Raw genomic sequence first — 16423 nt, forward strand, 5'->3', positions numbered from 1 at the left:
GGACTTGTTGGGCCGAAGGGCCTGTTTCCACACTGTAAGTAATCTAATCTAATCTAAAAAAACCCTTCAGTCCACCATAGGCGTTTGTGATAAATCTCCAAAAGGAGCAGTTTCTACAAAAAAAATTCCAATTACACTATTGAGAATAAATTAACTAACAAGTATGAGATTGTATCTTGATCTGAATCAAAGACAATTTTGAATTAGGAAGGTGTAAGCAGTTCATCTAGCCCACTTAAGCAGAACAATGGGGCTTCCCTCATCATATGCAGGTAAAATCTGTCTTGGGTAGTAAAGAATGGTGATCATAAATTTCTCCCTTTGTTTCACACAATGTTCAGTGATTTGGCAAAGAAGCATTTTGTCCCCTTTGTTGAATCAGTGTGAGATTCTGAGTAATGTATAGCACGAATGGGGGTCATTCAGTCTATCGTGTTCTTTCTGACTGGCTGACAATGAGCAATCCCTAAATCTGCTTTACAACTCATTACCAATAGCTTTGTGTGTTACAGCATTCCCAGTACTGATCCACATACTTTTTAAAGACTATGAATATTTCTACCTTTACTGCCCTTTCAAATAGTCAGTTTACAATCACTCCCACCCCTCTTATTCCCACTTACAGGACAGACTAGTACTAGGGCATGGTTTAAAAATAAGGTGACAGAGATAAGGAGATGTTTTTTCTTCCCCTAGGGGGTCATGAGTATGTGGAACTCTCTTCCACAGAGGGCAGTGGTAGGGCGAGAGGGGCCAAAGAGTTGATTGCTGCTGCTAATTTGAAAGAAGCAATCCAATCTTACTGAAAACATATATAAAGAGCTCTAGTTCATAAAATGCTCAAATCTCTGCAGCGGGATTTAGATTTATAGCCCTCTGATTTAGAGGCACAGGAGGTCTATTGAGGCAGTTTTTGCCTATCAAGTCCATCAGACAACTTCATTTACTTATTCGCTTTAATGAATTAATTGTAGTCATAGATCCCTACACTGCAGAAACAGGACCTTTGGCCCAACAAGTCCACACGAGCCCTTCAAAGAGTAACCCACCCAGACACATTGCCCTACCCTGAATTTACCACTGACTAATGCACCTAACCCACACATTCCTGAATACTATGGGATAGCTTTAGCATGGTCAATTTACCTGATCTGCACACCTTTGGACTATGGGGGAAACCCACACAGACACGGGAAGAATGTGCAAACTCCACACAGTCAGTCGCCTGAGGCTGGAATCAAACCCAGGTCCCTGGTGCTGTGGGGCAGCAGAACCAACCACTGTGCCAATTACATGCATTGAACCGATGTTTGTCCAATAGCCCTCACTGACATATTCACAGGAACACCGTTCCATTAGTTAGTCCATTCCAGGTTCTAAGAGAATACATTCCAAGGGTAGATTCCATAAACATGGCTTGCATTTGTTGGATTAAATTCCTCTGAAAGGATTAATGCCAGAAACTGCATTAAACTCTACCCAATCTGATGGTATTGTTCAATCTTAGATGGAGAAATGAAAATAGCTTTGGACTTGAAGGAGAAAAGTGTGCCATATATGTTTCTCAATATTTTTAGCAATATTGTAACTGATAAACTACATCTTGTAAACTACAAGGGTCTCTTCTTGTTAAGGCTCACTAGCAGTTGTTCCTCTACCCAGGTAAACTAAATAAACCCTTACGACGGTGGCACAGTAGTTAGCACTGCTGCCTCACAGCCCCAGAGACCCGGGTTCAATTCCCGCCTCAGGCGACTGACTGTGTGGAGTTTGCACGTTCTCCCCGTGTCTGCGTGGGTTTCCTCCGGGTACTCCGATTTCCTCCCACAATCCAAAAATGTGCAGATTAGGTGAATTGGCCAGGCTAAATTGCCCGTAGTGTTAAGTGAAGGGGTAAATGTAGGAGAATGGGTCTGGGTGGGTTACGCTTCGGTGGGTCAGTGTGGACTTGTTGGGCCGAAGGGCTTGTTTCCACACTGTCAGTAATCTAATCTAATCTAATCTAAACCTGGTCTAAGAAAAAGGATTGGCGTCAATATCCTGCAGCTCACAACTAAATAGCACAGCATCCCCTTTGAGGACATTGAGGAATGATCCAATGAGGTGCTTATAGTGTGAATCAGATTCATTTATACAGAGATTCATAATTTCCTAAGTTGGAGACTCAAGAGCAAGGAGATACAAAATTAAGATCCAAACCAGGCCATTTAGGAGAGAAACCTGAAACTCATCACCCCAAAGAGGGTCATAGAAATACAAACTCTCTTCCAAAAGACTGTAATGCTGAAGATCAGTGGTGTCTCAGAAGCACTGGCCCCTCAAGCCTATTCCACCATTCAATGAGACCATAGATGATCTCTGATGTAACTCCATATACCTCCCTTTGCCCCATATTTTTAACATCCTTGCTTGGCAAAAATTTATCTAACTCTCAGACTTAAAATTAGCGACTGACCCAGCATCCACTGCCATTTGTGGAAGAGACTTCCAAACATCTACTACCCTCTGTATTTGGAATGGCTTCTTAATCTCTGCTGAACAGTCTAGCCCTACTTCTCAGACTTTGCTCCCTAGGTTTAGAATCTCCGGCTGACGGAAATAATTTATCTTTCTCTATCCTGCTGTTTCCTGTTAATACCTTTAAGACTTCAATCAGATCACCCCTTTACCTTCTGAATTCTGGTAAGAACAGGCCTAATGTGCATAATCTCGTAGCATAAACTAACGCCTGCAGTCGAATTACAATATTTGTAAACCTGCGCTGTCAGTCCATCCAAAGCCAATATATCCTTCTGAAAGTGTGGTGCTCAGATCTGCTCACAGTGCTATAAGCCATGCTTAATCAGGTTTTTGTATAACTGCAGCATAACTCCTGTATCCTTCCACTCGATAGAACATCGGTTTTCTTGATTACTTTCTGTGCCTGCTTGTGACATTTTAAAGATCTTGCGCCTGGACCTCCAAGTCTCTTTGAACATCCACTGAATCCAGCTTCATACCATTTAGAAAATACACTGATCTATCCACTTCTCAGTACAAAAGGGATAACCTCACATTTGCTCATACTGAACTCCATCTGCCACAATTCTGCCCATTCACATAGGCTATCAATGTCCTTTGTTATTTTATGTTACACCTACGCTGCCTACAATGCTGCCTAATTTTATGTCATCTGCAAAGTTGAACATATGGCTTTCTGTGCCAAGTCTTTAATGCATAATGTGAATAATTGATAATTAAACATAGATACTTGTGGAATACCACTGGGTCACATCTCCCAAAGTGAGTACTTATCTCGACTGTCTGTTGCCTGCCATTCAACCAATTTCCCAGCCATGTCAGTAAGTTCCCCAGGAATGTTTTTTTTTCCAGAATTTTGACTCAGCAGTGCAGTAAATGTTTCTTTAAATATCTTCCACAGTTTGACCCATTAGTAGATTTTCCCAGTTAACTGTGGACAGTGTGAGTCTCATCCAACTCTCAAGATAAGTTGGATTTTATTGGGGAAAAGTATAAAATAGGGAATTAAAAACAGGTTGGTTGGAGTTAAAGGACGTGATGTGAGAAAATGTGGGAGCAAGTTTGAGGGGTTTAATGTTTCAGCTCCAAAAATAAATTCCACACAAATAAAACTGGCCAGCCAAGCTTTAGAATTGTGTTTAAAATCCACCAGGTGTGTGCTTGTCTCTTTCTTGTCAACACCCAGTCTGAGTTCAGTTACTACTGACAGCAGTATTTAATACTGTAGAATCAGAAACTCACACACATACCATCAGTGTTCTCAAAGGTAGTTGTGTGCTTGATGAATGTAACATCACCTTTCTCCACCAGGCATCTGCAAGAAATTCCAATAAATAATTCTCATTTTAAAATGGATAGGTTTAGCATGGCTTTTACCCAAGATAGCTCTTGCAATATCATGATTATGTTAATGGCCAGAGAAAAAAGTTCAAATTCAAGAAATTATCGGATTGCTGTGACAAAGCAACTGGTTCCTCTGGGGAAGGAGAGCTGCTGTCCTTAGCCAGTCCAGTCTGTTTGTGACCAACATGGCTTGTTAGTAATTGTCCTCTGAACATTCAGCAAGTCACTTAAGTGTATCAGGGCGGCATGGTGGCTCAATGGTTAGCACTGCTGCCTCACAGCACCAGGGACCCAGGTTTGATTCCAGCCTCAGGCGATTGTCTGTATGGAGTTTGCATATTCTCCCCATGTCTGCATTGGTTTCCTCCAGGAACTCTGGTTTCCTCCCACAGTCCAAAGGTGTGCAGGTTAGGTGAACTGACTATGCTAAATTGCCCATAGTGTTCAGGGATGTGTAGATTAGGCACATTAATCAGGGGAATTGCAGCACGATTGGGAAGTGAAGGGGTCAGTGTGGACTTGTTGGGCCAAATAGATCCCCATCAGTGTGGAAACAGGCTATGATATCAAAGTCAGAGCAACCAGGAATGGGGAATAAACTTGCCTTACATTTCATTACAACCTTGGGTGGCTTGCATCCTGATGACTAGTTTTACAAATGAGGTGATCATTACAATAGATGGGCATTCAATTTCATTTCCTTTCTGAAGTATAGGTAATAAGGAGGAACACCCCAGAGCGTGGTGTGGTGTGGTGTGTTAAGGTGCCAATTGATGGTAATTATTGATTGTTTAAACATCTTGTCGACAGCACAACTCAACTCATTAATATTCAGACTCCCATCTTAACCAAACTCAGCAAACAGGCCTGATGTCGGGAATACTTGACCAGGAAACCAGAAGGGATTCAAAGCATCACTTGATCTATATGATTTCCATGTTGGACACCAGACACTGGCATCTCAGTGCATGTTCCAAGGGCACCAACCACACACACCCCTCTGTCCAATACGCTAGAATTCTCCTCAAACTTTTACTTTCTTCTATGACATCAACTTGCAGCCAGCTATAGGTGTTTAGGTTTTTTTGTTCTGTTGCTCCAAACCTCTGCTCAGTCATTTCATCAGTGACACCACTGTGGTATCTGAGAGAATGTTGAGGGTGCACAATAGAAATGTGGCTAGAGTATGAGGGCTTCCAAAAGCAATTATTTATATACATTATCCTTACTATACACATTCTGGCTAAGCATACCTTCTAAGCTGGTGCCTCCAGAGACTCTCCAGCAACATGTGGTCATCACATCAGAGATCCTGTTAATGTTCTGGGGACCTGAGTACACATCCTGCCATAGCAGATGGTGGAATTTGGATTCATTAAAAACCTGGAATCAGGCCAACTATGAAATCAGCGTCAATAGTCAAGAAAGCTCAAGGTGGTTCACCAATGCCCTTCATTGAAGGAAATGTACCATCCTCATCTGGTCTGACCCACACTTGACTCCAAACCAATGTGGTTGACTCTTAACTGCCCTATGGGCAATTTGGGATGGCAACAAATATTGGCCTAAACATTAATGCACATATCCTGTCGAGGAATAAGAAAGAAAGCTGTATGTAAGAGGAGTTGGATTGACTACAATCATTGGAGTAAAATTTCTTTTGTTGTAACAGAAGGGGCATGCAGAATAATTACAACACTCTGAAACAAGTTATGTACCTTACAGCTCCACTGTAGCCAAAGTATCGCTCATTGTAGTTAAAGGCACACTTGTCCATTCCGGACGATGAGGTGTGCTCTTGGCCAGCACAAAGGGAGCACAGGTTGCTGTCAGGATCTGCCCCAGGCACACAGCTTTCACCGAAATAAGTTGCTTGAATGAGAAAGAAAGCAGAAATTGTCCTCAATTGGCTCAATCGACACAATCATTATTCACAGTTTGATTAGGAATAGAAATGTCTCCTCAAGTAACAGGAATATGTTTGCAGAACAGTGGGAAAGGGGTCAGATCGGTTTACTGAATGGAACAAGAACAGACTTTGTACTGACTGCAATCAGAACAGGCATTTATTCTGAATGGACCAGGAACAAGAGTGTGTACTGTAAGGGGCACAAACAGGTTCACAAGTATAATCTGAATGGGACAGCAATCATTGGTTTGGAGAGAAAGTAACTGAAGGTTCTTGTGATGAAGTGGTAGGGAAACCAACTCTGAACCAAAAGGCGCACATTCAAGTCCCACCGACACAAGCCACTTTAACAAGATATAGCCGAGTCCCAGTGGGGAGATACAGCCCCAGTCCCAGTGAGGAGGTACAGCCCATTCCCAAGGAGATACAGCGGAGTCCAAGTGAGGAGATACAGCCCCAGTCCCAAGGAGATATAGCCCCCTCCCAGTGAGGAGATACAGCCCCAGTCCCAGTGACGAGATACAGCCCAGTCACAAGGAGATACAGCCCAGTCCCAGTGAGGAGATACAGCCCCAGTCCCAGTAAGCAGACACAGCCCCAGTCCCAGTGTGGAGATACAGCCCAATCCCAGTGAGGAGATACAGCCCCAGTCCCAGTGAGGAGGTACAGCCCATTCCCAAGGAGATACAGCGGAGTCCAAGTGAGGAGATACAGCCCCAGTCCCAAGGAGATATAGCCCCAGTCCCAGTGAGGAGATACAGCCCCAGTCCCAAGGAGATATAGCCCCAGTCCAAGTGAGGAGATACAGCCCCAGTCCCAAGGAGATATAGCCCCCTCCCAGTGAGGAGGTACAACCCCAGCCCCAGTGAGGAGATACAGCTCCAGTAAAAGTGAGGAGATACAGCCCCAGTCCCAGTGAGGAGATACAGCCCAATTCCAATGAGGAGATACCGCCCAGTCCCAAGGAGATACAGCTCAGTCCCAAGGAGATACAGCCCAGTCCCAATGAGGAGATACAGCTCCAATCCCAGTGAGGAGACACAGCCCCATACCCAGTGTGGAGATACAGCCCCAGTCCCAGTGAGGAGATACAGGCCCAGTCCCAGTGAGGAGATACAGCCCCAGTCCCAGTGAGGAGGTACAGCTCAGACTCAGTGAGGAGATACAGGCCCAGTCCCGGTGAGGAGATACATCCCCAGACCCAGTGAGGAGGTACAGCCCCAGTCCCGGTGAGGAGATACATCCCCAGACCCAGTGAGGAGGTACAGCCCCAGACCCAGTGAGGAGGTACAGCCCCAGTCCCGGTGAGGAGATACAGCCCAGTCCCAGTGAGGAGACACGGCCCCAAACTCCAAGCTGTGTCATTACACCTCTGAATGGGTTGATTAGAAATTGTTGAGAGAGAGTAGCTGGGACTTTGGAAGAGTGAGAGATTAATTGGAAGGGAGATGGAAAGTGAAGCTGGAGGTGGACAGTAGCCAAAGAGGAGACTAACAGGTTTGAAATGTATGCAAAGCCAATGTTGTTCAGTTGCTGACACCTCCGGTCAAACAGAACATTATCTACTTACAATTATAAAGGCTGCAGTTCTGGATTTTGTCCTGGGCAATCAGCAGCCCCATTGGAATATTCCAACCAGTTCGTTTAAGAGCTGTAATGCATGCCTTCTTGCCTTTCAGAGTGTCCCAGGTCAAAGTCTGATCCTTCACAACAGCCACTATATATACAACTGAAGTCAAACACAACAGCAGTCAACAGTGTATGCATAATCTTCAAGGTACGTTGTAAAATAGAACTGAAAGAAACAAGACTTGGTGGATTCAATCATTGTCAGGCTGGTTTTTTTGCATCCAGAAATGCTCTTATATAACTGAACAGTTCTTTTTTTCCCATTGCTAAATCATCAGTGGTATATTTGCACCTCTATTAACCACTCACTTGTAAATCACTTATATTCTCCTAGTGATCCATTTGTATGCAAAGTCCATTATGAGTAATGTAGACCATTGACGATTAGGGAGGGGTGTAAATTAAAATTGGAGTTGGAGGGAGAGATAAACGCTCTTTCCCCTCCACCGCCAGCCCTCACTCCCCCATGCTGCCCACCTCTCTCTAAAGGCAGCGTGAATATTGGTGGACACTGTGTGCTCCCTCTTCAAGGACACATGGGTTCAAACATAACCATTGCCTGGTTGTAATTCCTTTAGAATTGAAGATGAAAGTTTAACCTACTTGAGGTGTTTAAGGTAATTTAATAGAGAGAAACAATTGTCAATGGTGTGGGAATCCTGCACTAAAAGTCACAGCCTTAAATGTGGAGCTGGGTCCTTTGGTGTGACATCAGAATCTTCAAATCTACATTCTGCCTCAAAAGGAGAAGCTCATTATCATGAAAGATGAAACCAATAATCCCAAGAATTGGAATAAGCCTGACTGACTCCACAAAGAGCATTTCTTCAAAACAGTTGGTGCCCATTGGAATAACAAATTCGATATAGCAACAAGAGACAAGATGTCAGACTAGATTAGAGTGGTGCAAGCACAGCAGCTCAGGTAGCATCCGAGTAGCAGGAAAATTGATATTTTGGACAAAAGCCCTTCGTCAGGAATGAAGGCAGGGAGACTCCGGGGTGGAGAGATAAATGGGAGGGGCTAGATGTCAGACTAGTTCAACGCATATTGCCTAGGAATTGGCTTGCAGTTAGACATCCTTCCCCAACTGTCCCCTGAATGCAATTTATGATGTTGAACTGGCCCCAGTTCCAATCAGGAGATACAACCGGTACAAACTTGATGGGCCAAAGGGCCTCCTCTGTACAGTATGATTCTATGATTAATGCACTGCTAGTGAGGAGATATGCTGTGTCCTAGTGAGGAGGCAAAATTCAACTGTATTTAACATACTAAGTTTAAGCACTTTATTGCAATTCCTATAAATATTTATTACAAAAACATAACTTCTGAAACTCACATGGATCTGTGTATGGTGCTGAGCTCCTACATGGTTCAAGATTCTCTGTAGATAAAAGGAAAAAATGTAAAGAGCATGTACCACGTGCTCAGATTGAAGGGTTGACCTCTACTCTCTGCTTCCTATTTTAGCAATTGAGTGGTGACTGGGGACTGGTTTGGGTCTGTGTCACAGAAGTGAGTTCCTAAACCTGCCCCCCCAGAGATTGTGCTGCAGATTGGTGACAGACAGTCACTAAGGTTTAACGATGTGGAGTTGTTCCAACTGATCCAGACTGGGACTGATCCAGGAGTAAATCGGGGGTAGGTATATGAATGATGATGTAAATGATAATGCTAGTCAGATAACAAAAGGGACTGAGAGGGCAAGAGTAGCGAAAATCTTGTCATGGCGCAGGCTAGAGATAAACTGTCCTGGAGAAAGTTATATTCAGTTTATTCAGTGAAGAAAGAGTGTTACAGTCTGAAAGGGAGTGAGGCAGCCTTACTTCAGGGGAAAGATGCCCAGGAAGGCTTAGATATTGTGTGTTTTGCCATCCATGTAATCTGAGTGTGAGCATTAGTTAATGGCCAATGTGATCGAGTATGTGTGAACATCTAGTTTCAGTTCAAAAGAGAAGAGTCTTATAGTGTAATTAAGATGTTGTTTGTTGCATGTCTGCAACCATTTATAGCTTATTTGAACAGGAATAGGGTTTACATTACCACAAAGACTGTCTTATGTCTATCTCTACTAAGAACCTAAGTAGAGATAGACATAAGACTCTCTTGTCCTCATGACATCAATATGGTGGGCGGCGCTTATTACACGCAGACAAGAATTAACCCTTTCAGAGCCACGTGCAAGACAAGGGATCAGTAGCAGTCGACTAAGAACAAATCAATCCATAGACTTATTTGCAGCACTCTAAGACAGAGTTAAAACAGAGTTGTCTCAAAGCATCCCATTCACTCGATGGTACCACTTCCTTTTTTAGCTATCGAGGAAAACCAATGAGTTACTTGCTTCACATGAGTGCAGCTGTTTAACAAGGCTGACAGATACTGTAGCCTGAAATGTTCCTGCAAGGGAAAGGCTAAAGGCAAAGGTGGCCCTGATAGCTCCTGCCAGACTGTGTGTAGAGTGGAGACATGGTTCACTGTCACATTGCTGTCTGATCACCCCTTTGTGAATGAAGTTTCAGTCACAGCCAGTGCTGCTAAATGTAGGAATCCTTCTGGGTGGCACGTGCGCCTGGTGTATCTGAGCATCCGTCCTGGGGCTGCTGCTCTTATTTTAAGTGACAAAGTATAACTGTGCCCTCCTCAGAATGCCAGTGCACAGGTATAGGGTGGCTTTTGAGAAAATCGTGTACATGTGGCTGGTATTTTGGAAAAACAAACAACAGCCTCGAAAAGAAAATATTTGAACCTCTCTCTTTGAATTTATACCTATTAAGACAACACTGGATACTATTTGATACGGCTGGTGGAGAGTCAGCCTGGGTGAGGTTGAGGATCACTACATGTGGGGGAAATGGCACCAGAACATCAGCTGATTGTGGAGGGGACTGGGGAATGGAGAGGAACCGTTGTCTGATCAGTTACTGACACATTATCAGGTCGGTCGATAGTGGGAAATTGAGATTGTTACTGTCCACGAGCACAGAGAGAGGAAGGTAAGTCTGAGAGTCAGTGCGGAGACACACCACCTACCTTTGTAATATTCAGTCATAACTGGGACTAGACCGCACTTTTCTGCAATAATCATTAATGAGCTGTGAAGAACAACAGCATCAGCTTCAGCCAGCTGCAAAACAAAAGACTCTGTGAGTGAACTGACTTCCTCAGAGTAGATGTTACATATTCATGAACTTGTGATTGGCCCCTCCTTTGTTGTGAACCTCTCACCTCTGTCACTCTCTAAAGTTCTTCTTCCCCTGATTCCAACTAAGCCCTCTCACTCACAAACGTGGGTTACAACTCCGCTGCCAGCCACAATAATGCAGAGTTGACTTTCTGCAATATGTTTGCAGATGCTGAGGGAGGGGTGCAAGTCAGAAAGCTGCAGCCCTCGCCAACAACTTGGCATCAGAACCAGGAGGTCTGGCTGAAGATTGCTGTAAAATGGAATCTAGGGAGACCATATTATCCTTGCTTCACTCGGAATAAAGATATTAACACTTTCATTGTTGTTGGCTCACTGTTTTGTTCAGTCATGAGATGTAGAACTCACCAGATGACCGACATTTGTAGCCCGCCTTACTGTTCCTCCACTAGGACTTATGCATGGCCATCTCATGGGGAGTTTAGATTCAGTTCTATTGCTGTAGGTCTTGATTCATATGTAGACACGACCAAGTGTGGATGACAGATCTAGTCGTGAACTTGATGGGTTTTTCTGACAATTCTGTAGCTTCATGGTCACCATCACAGAGACTATTATTTTTTAGTTCAAAATTCAGCGATTAAGAAAATTGAACTCCTGTCTCAGAATTGAACACAGTATTCCAACAGTGGCCTAACCAACGCTCTGTACAGCTGCAGCATGACATCCCAATTCCTATATTCAATGCACTGACCAATAAATGCAAGCGTGCCAAATGCCTTCTTCACTATTCTGTCAATCTGCAATTCCACTTTCAAGGAACTGGCTGACTCTTTGGCTGGCAACACTCCCAAGGACCCTACCATTATGTACATAAGTCCTGTCCTGGTTTGCCTCCCCAAAATGCAACATCTTACATCTATCGAAAATAAACTCCATCTGTTACTCCTCAGCCCATCAGTCCGTCTGATTGAGGTCCCATTGTAATCTGAGACAATCTCCCTCACTGAGCACTAATTTTGGCGTCATCTTCAAGCATACTAACCATGTTGATTTACTTTAATAAACTAAAATATAGAAAGGAATATCCAATCCTAGGTGAGATTATGCCATCTTTGCATTAAACTTGTGCTGTCTTGTTAGTAAGGTTCCTTCACTTTTAGTATAGAAACCTCCAAACTCCATTGATAGTTCATGGTGTGTCAGGATCAACAGAACCTTGATACAAGTTCTCCCTATATTTACAATTGCCCAACTAATTCTATCCCTTGCATTCCAAATATACCCCTTACATTCCAAATATAATCCATCACATTCTATTTAGACACTCAACTTTTCAAATATGGCTGTCAAATTCCATCTATCCCTCAGATTCAAGTTCACCCCCACTTTCCAGAAACATTTGCATATGCTAAATGTACTTCTTATATTTCAAATATGGTCTCCAATTCTCAATGTGCCCCTGTCAGATTCCAACTTTGCCTTCTCAAAATTCAAATGCATCCCTACATTCTAACATACACCCAACACTCCTTTCATCCACCTTTCTAGCTGATATAATTAAAGCTGACAAAACAAGTCATTTCTCTATGTATTGGTACCTTGGGAACATGCAACATTTCCATTCTAAGTTGGATTGAGAAGTCTTATTCTTGACCTCTTTCAAAGCCCCTCCATGAAAAGAGGGCTAGCTAAGATACATTAATCGTCCTCTACAAGTGTCTCAAACTCATTTGATATTTGACCCTTAAGGGTTAACTGGACAAGCCTGTGTGTTTCACATTTTGTACAGTGACCTTAATAAATATATTGTTGACATTTACCGCAACTTTCTGAATGCAGTCTCTCATGGAGTCAGCCTGGACACAGCTGACTGACGTCCAGTTGTTGCACTTAATTTGTTCTTGCTCACTGATGGTGCACCAGCGTAATTTATCACCGGCAGATGCAGTGACTCCACCTGAGGGACAGGAGCACATTGACATGCCTTCATTCTGTATTCATCATAAAATCTATTATAAACCTCCCCCACCCCATAAGATTGGAATCCCTGACTAAAGAAGCAGTCAGCTTAAGTCAGGCAATGGGGGTACTTGGATTGAGTTGTGCAGTCAGTTCAGGTATAGGGGTTGGTTCTGTGGGAGAGGTGAAAGAGGTGGTCTGTTGAGTTCCACAGTTAATAATTAAGCTACATCCATGCTTAAATCGTAATGTTTCTAGGGTATGTATTCATGGTGAGAAAAACCCGTAACATTGAGGAATTCAGAGGGTTCAGCATCCACCAAGTTATCAAGGAAACGTTAGGCAATTAAAAACCTATTTAACTCATTGGTCACTATGAAGTTTACCCACAACTTATCACTCTCTACACATCACACGCTATACCCCCTATAACCTCCTGATAAAAATTGCAGAGATCGGCATTAATGTAAAATATAGGAGCAGAGTGGCAATTTTTTTATTCACACAGAGGATGTGGGCATCACTGGTCGGGGGCAGCATTTGTTGCCCTTCCCTGGCTGCCCTTGAGAAGTTGGTGGTGAACCGCCTTCATGAACGGCTGCAATCCAAGTAGGTAGACCCACAATACCTTGAGGGAGGGAGTTCCAGGATTTTGACCCAACAACAGTAAAGAAACAGCGATATTTTTTTCCAAAGCAGGATAGAGAGTGACTTGGAGGGGAAAACTGCAGGTGATGTTGTTCCAATATATTCGCTGCCCTTCTTCTTAGTCTGACTGCGATTATCCCCTCTCAGGATATCAAGGCAGTACAAATCAGTTCAAACTTCCAAGCAATTACAGACCACCATACACAGATCAGAGCTTCCGACAGGTTCTAAGTACAACTGCAACTTAAATCACTCTCTTGATAACAAAACATCAAGACAATATTTTCTGTTAAACCATCAACATTTTTACTTGCAAAGAGTATAATAGCTTACCTCTGCTCTGGGCATTTGATGATTAAAATGCCTTCTCCATGAATAGACATTACCCTCCCATGCAAAAATTCTGACAGGGTCCCAAATGTAGTAACTTTATCCCTGCAGAGCAAGCTGATACTGAAATGTGAGCAGTCAATAAAAATAAAAATAATTGTACAAAATTGGCATTGACTTACCAATAATTCCTAAAACCAAAGCTGTGCACAGCAGCCTCATCTTGCCGCACATCTTGAAGAACTGGATAAAATGAGAAGCAATCCGTCACTGGCAGGTCTCAGGAGGTCTCTATGCTTCACAGTCAGTTTTAAAGAGTTCTGGAGTTGACAAAGCTGATCTCTGTTTACTGAGTGTTTCACAACAATTTACCAGAACAAATCAACCTTTGCAATTTAAACAGAACTTATGTAGTTGGGAAATCTGATTAATAATTTGAAATACATGACACTAACTTAGTAATGGTAAATTTAGAAAGATTGTGCAAAGTGTGTTCAAGAACTGATTTCCCAACCTTCCCTTTCCTCATAGCACATAGAACATAGAACATAGAAAAATACAGCGCAATACAGGCCCTTTCGCCCTCGATGTTGCGCCGATCCAAGCCCACCTAACCTACACTAGCCCACTATCCTCCATATGCCTATCCAATGCCCGTTTAAATGCCCATAAAGAGGGAGAGTCCACCACTGCTACTGGCAGGGCATTCCATGAACTCACAACTCACTGAGTAAAGAACCTACCCCTAACATTCAGCCTTTCCTTACACGATCTTCCTACCATACCAGGCAACATCCTGGTAAACCTCCTCTGCACCCGTTCCAGTGCCTCCACATCCTTCCTATAGTATGGCGACCAAAACTGCACACAATACTCCAGATGCGGCCGCACCAGAGTCTTATACAACTGCAACATGACCTCAGGGCTCCGGAACGCAATTCCTCTACCAATAAAAGCCAGTACGCCATATGCCTTCTTCACCGCACTATTTACCTGAGTGGCAACTTTCAGAGATCTGTGTACATGGACACCAAGATCCCTCTGCTCATCCACACTACCAAGTATCCAACCACTAGCCCAGTACCCTGTCTTTTTGTTACTCTTACCAAAGTGAATCACCTCACACTTAGTTCCCCTAAAACCGGTAACATTTTATTATCTTTTCAATAAATGATATCCTAGATGCACTGATCTTAGCCCACCAGCAGGATTAATCCCATTGGGCTGGGGAAGGGAAAAATTTGACAGGGTTCTCATTTCCCTGTTGCGCCTCATAACTAAAGCTCTTGTGGGTGGCAGTACTGAGGGCAGACAGCGAACAGAGGAGCTGGCTCAGCTCAACGGCCTCTCCTTGGAGGAGCGAGTTACTGTGGGAAAAGGAGGCCTGAACGGGAGGACCATCATACCATCAAAGCACTTCCTCAATTAGATGTGAACCATAGACTTAATTCCATTTGAAAATTGTGTGTCTTTCACACTTTACCTTCGTTTTACTTCACGTTGTCACCATCTAAGATGGCGGCAGAATAATGCGCTCCAGCCAGCAATCCTTTGCTCTGCCCGTTCTTTTTCTTTTTTATCCCCTCTGTTTTTTTCAAATATTGAACTTTAACTTACCGGAGGCGAATGGAGGAGACCGGAGGTCGTGGTGAGTCCCGGAGGCAGTCCCGGGTCAGGCCGGCATGTGGTGTGCCGAATACAGGAGACTGAAGGGACTGGAAACAAGGCCATGAGGTTTGAAGCCCAGTGTTTTGGCCCGGCAGTCTGAAGGTTGGCACGGACTTGGTGAAAAGACTAAAATTGGAGTGCTTTTTAAAAAAGAAAACTTCTTTATTCTGTATCCATATGCTGAACTTTTACTTATGATCCTCGCATGTCTTTAACACATACTTAAGTATTCTGTACCTAGGTACCCCGTACCTCGGATGGTGTCAGAGCGATTACGTTACAAACTTTTCATGTGACTATACAGGCTAATTCAATTCAATGAGTTGATTCCAGTGGCATAGAGGATCCTTGCTTCGTGACCTTTGGGAGGATAAATTCTCCAAGAAGTTGATTTTATTTTTCATATTAGAAAAGAGAGATGTTGCCGGAATGATAAGTTTCTTCACACAAATGCCTGTCCTACCATCTTTCTCCTGTTTTCTCTCTCCTCAGTCTTCCAGCTATCAAAGCCCTAGAACCATAGAATTTTTCAGTACTGAAGGAGGCCATTTGACCCATCTTGTCTGTACCAGCTATGCCTTATCATGTCCATAAGTCAGTGGTTATTACTCCCCTGGCAGTCCTTCTGGTTGGAGAAGGTGAGGACTGCAGGTGCTGGAGAATCAGAGTTGAAAAGGGTGGCTCTGAAAAAGCACAGCTGGTCAGGCAGCATCCGAAGAGTAGGAGAGTCAATGTTTCAGGATGAAGGACTTATGCCCGAAACGTCAACTCTATGCTCCACCGATGCTGCCTGACCTGCTATGCTTTTCCAGTGCCACTCTTTCTGACTCAGAGCTCCTGTATGTCTTAGTACAGAAGCCAGGTGTATATGTTTACATTTATTTTTCATGGCTTATTTTTACACATCATTTTTTTTTATCAGTCAATCCTTGGAGCCTGAGCATGATTTTCTTCCACAGTGGATTTCTGAGCGCTGAGGTGACTGAACAGTCCGATGCTGGATCCATATACCCTGCTGTGAGGTGAGGAAGATGACGTCTGAGGAGGAGAGTGGTTGGGATTCTTTTAGATTCGATTCAGATTAGATTCCCTACAGTGTGGAAACAGGCCCTTCGGCCCAACTGGAAGAGCAACCCACCCAGACCTTCGGGGTTTAATTTTTTGCACCACTCCCACTGTCTGAGCTTGGCTTCCCAACTGGGCTTTCCAGAAATGCTCAAGATGGTTAGTACCTCCGTGAATGCTTCTTTACTGGTTTGGGCTGT

General features: G+C 43.5%; 1 protein-coding gene across 1 annotated transcript in view; it reads right to left on the reverse strand.

Annotated features, from left to right (window-relative positions):
• LOC122555751 (serotransferrin-A-like) overlaps positions 1-13817 on the reverse strand; it is a 19824-nt gene extending 6007 nt beyond the window's left edge. Inside the window, exons 1-7 of the mRNA XM_043701834.1 lie at positions 13673-13817; positions 12374-12510; positions 10439-10532; positions 8745-8789; positions 7344-7502; positions 5583-5736; positions 3771-3835 (exon numbers count right to left, since the gene is read on the reverse strand). Coding sequence (XP_043557769.1) covers positions 3771-3835; positions 5583-5736; positions 7344-7502; positions 8745-8789; positions 10439-10532; positions 12374-12510; positions 13673-13724 — 706 coding nt within the window. The 5' untranslated portion in view covers positions 13725-13817. The remainder of the gene's footprint in view (positions 1-3770; positions 3836-5582; positions 5737-7343; positions 7503-8744; positions 8790-10438; positions 10533-12373; positions 12511-13672) is intronic.
• Positions 13818-16423: the final 2606 nt, after the last annotated feature.

This window comes from Chiloscyllium plagiosum, chromosome 13, assembly GCF_004010195.1.
Source record: "Chiloscyllium plagiosum isolate BGI_BamShark_2017 chromosome 13, ASM401019v2, whole genome shotgun sequence".
Classification (NCBI taxonomy): Eukaryota; Metazoa; Chordata; class Chondrichthyes; order Orectolobiformes; family Hemiscylliidae; genus Chiloscyllium; species Chiloscyllium plagiosum.